At 32.7% G+C, this 3,244-nt stretch overlaps 1 protein-coding gene across 1 annotated transcript; it reads left to right on the top strand.

The window, feature by feature from the left end:
- The first annotated feature begins 2,104 nt into the window (after positions 1-2,104).
- LOC113375698 lies at positions 2,105-2,824 on the top strand. The gene has a single exon (XM_026615660.1). It carries the CDS (start codon positions 2,105-2,107, stop codon positions 2,822-2,824), a length of 720 nt encoding a protein of 239 aa, XP_026471445.1.
- Positions 2,825-3,244: the final 420 nt, after the last annotated feature.

The raw sequence follows: 3,244 nt of genomic DNA, 5'->3' as shown, positions 1-3,244 counted from the left end.
GCCATTGATCTTTCCTTTTGCTCGACATATATTCACGACAGGATTCATTGAAGTGTAATTCCTGAAAGTATTGGCTCTGATCATCTACCAATTATAATAAAGTTGCATTGCAAATTTAATACAAGTATGTGTTGGTATCCTGGTAGAAAATGGAACACAAAACAAGCAAATTGGGAAAAATATGGATCAGAGATTGAAGATATTCTGGAGACTTCAACAATTCCTTACAACTGCGAAGAAAAATATAAGTTTATCCAAGATACCATAAATAAGGCGGCAGCAAAGCACATTAAACAATATAAAGTATCGGATACCTTTAAACCGGCCATATGGTGGGACAAAGACTGTGAGATTCAAACAAGAAGAAGAAACGAAGCCTTTAAGAAACTAAGAAAGGAATTTAACTACGAAAATTACTTGAGTCTATAAAAAGCAATAACACAAACTAAACGACTGTTTAAAACAAAGAAAAGAGAAAAATGGCGTGAGTTAATAAATTCGTTCAATATGAATACAAATATAAACAAAATCTTAAGACTCATACTCCCGATTTTGTTCCTGGACCTGCGCTATATAATGAAGTACGGCCGGAAGACTGGATTGATGACAATAAACACGAAGAAATTAATGACCGCATCAAACATGAGGAACTTGAACTGGCGCTAAAGGAGAAAAGAGACAGCTCTCCGGGATTTGACAACACAATATATATCATGATTAGCAAAAGCTCTAAAGCATTAAAAAACCTAATAATTGAGATGTACAATTATATATTGCTGTCAAACTGGATCCCAGAAGAGTGGAAAAGAGCGGTATTAGTTTCCATGCTAAAGCCACAGAAAGATCCTGGTGATTATAAATCCTATAGACCAATAATGTTACTACCCTGCCTTTCAAAAATATTTGAAAGTATTTTAAAAAAGAGATCAGAATGGCATATAGAAAAGAATTCAATATTAAATAAATATCAATTTGGTTTCAGAAGAGGAAAAGGCACGATTGATTTACTCAGCGAACTCCTTGTGGATCTATATGGCGCGTTGACAGAAAACAAATATGTTCTATTAGTTACGACAGATGTAGAAAAAGCCTATGATCATGTAGATCACCAAATACTCAAAAATAAATTAACAAAATCAAATATTCCAATCAAAATTACTAACACTATTATGTCACTTCTATCCGATAGAAAGATTTATGTTAGGAACCAGAATCGACTTATAGGTCCAAGAATATCTTATAATGGTATCCCTCAAGGCTCGATTTTAAGTCCTATATTATTTAACATCTATACGTCGGATTTCATAGAGACAGAAGGGACAAAAGTGAAAAAATTACAATATGCAGATGATTTAGTCATGTATATTTCTTCGCGATCATTACAGGAATGTAGTGATGAAATGAACAGCTCTTTAAGAAAAGATTAAGAATGGATGCGGGACAATAAACTCACACTTGAACCTCAAAAGTCTAAATGCATTATATTTACTAGGCATAGGCTTCCGAGAAATTACATTAGTATAAATATAGACACGATTCAAATTAATATATTGGAGAACATCAAAATTCTAGGAATGATATTGAATACAAAATTAACTTTTAACAAACACGTTAACGAAATGTTAGCTAAATGTGAAAAAGGAATCAATATCCTCAAACGAGTAAGTGGCACCACTTGGGGTGCATATCCTAGTGTCTGTCTCTCGTTATATAAAGTCGTTATTAGACTCCACTTCGACTACGGGTGTCAAATTTATGGAGGGAGTTCTAAAGGGTTACTGAATAAACTAAATAGAATACAATATGCAGCTTTAAGAATATGCTTGGGAGCACTGAAGTCGACACATACAAATTCGTTGTTGGCTGAAGCTGCAGAAGCTCCTTTAGAGATAAGAAGACAGGTTATAACTAACAGGTTTTTGATTAAAACATTTAATTATGATCATGCATGGATACACAATTGTTTAGAGCCACTTGCAGTTCTGCATTTTGAAAATAGATTCTGGTATAAAAAACCAATACCACCTTTAATTGCTGGGTTTCATACCCAATTAAACCACTAGAAGAAGAAATGATGGTAAATAACAGATTTACATACTTCACTATGTCTTGGAAAGGCACGTTACCTAAAAAGTATATACATTTATCAGATAATTTCGATAATGAAAAGAAGATAGACAAGAAATTAATAAATCTGAAACTGAACAATTTAATGCTTTCAAGATGGAAAAATTTTGTTCAAATATATACCGACGGGTCAAAGACAGAAAATGGGGTTGGATGCGCAGTTTGGATCCCAAGTCAAAATAATCAACTTCAAATTAAAATACCCGACTGGGCTACAATATTCACGGCGGAAGTGATGGCCATTAATGGAGCATTAGACCTAATCAAGAAACATAAATTGGAAAAAGTTATAATTTTGTCGGATAGTAAATCTGCTTTACACGCTTTAAATATACCTAAGTATTTTGGCAATCCACTAATTTTCGACAGTATTAGAAAGATAGAAGATTTAATTAAACAGAAGCATAATATTGAATTAATATGGATAAGAGGACATGCGGATATCATCGGAAATGAGATCGCGGATGGACTGGCCAAAGATGCACATAGCACATCCACTATTGTAAATAAAATTCCTGCAGTAGACCTTAAAGGAATTGTTACAAAAAATGGAATGACTCAATGGCAAAAGGTATTCGATCAAGACTCACGTTTGAAAGGAAGACTTTACCAACCTTGTAACCCGAAGGTATCGAGAAGGACATGGTTTCAAAATATGAAATGGAACAGGAGAGAAATAACAACTAATGTAGACTAAGGCTATCACACACAAGGAATAACAGTCATCTATTCAGAATCGGTATCAAAGAAGATCCATTTTGTGCTTGTAGTATCATATTAGATACATTGGACTACATATTTTGGAAATGCAAATTATATAAAAATGAACGGAAAAAAATGTATAAAAGACTACAACAGCTAAAAGTACAATTTCCAGTAAATGCAAGACACATTATTAGTGAGAGTAATATAGGAATAAATAAAGTGTTGCTGGATTTCATGAATGATTGTAACATAAAATTGTAGTGACTTATGGAAATCAAGTTAATGATGATACGTTATTATTATTAATTTTTCTTGTTTTTTGTATATTCATACAGAAGTAATATTTTGTAATTTATTGTATTTTGTAATATGTATTGGCTAAAATGTTTGTATAGAACGAGGCCATTTTAAT

The sequence above is a fragment of the Ctenocephalides felis genome, unplaced genomic scaffold (genome assembly GCF_003426905.1).
Source record: "Ctenocephalides felis isolate EL2017-DRISC unplaced genomic scaffold, ASM342690v1 CF-g0.4_SCAFFOLD_00115, whole genome shotgun sequence".
Lineage (NCBI taxonomy): Eukaryota > Metazoa > Arthropoda > Insecta > Siphonaptera > Pulicidae > Ctenocephalides > Ctenocephalides felis.
This window is presented reverse-complemented; position numbering and strand designations above follow the sequence as displayed.

Excerpts from the sequence above, each read along its gene's own strand:
- LOC113375698 (XM_026615660.1), top strand. The coding sequence starts at position 2,105 with ATGTCTTGGAAAGGCACGTTACCTAAAAAGTATATACATTTATCAGAT.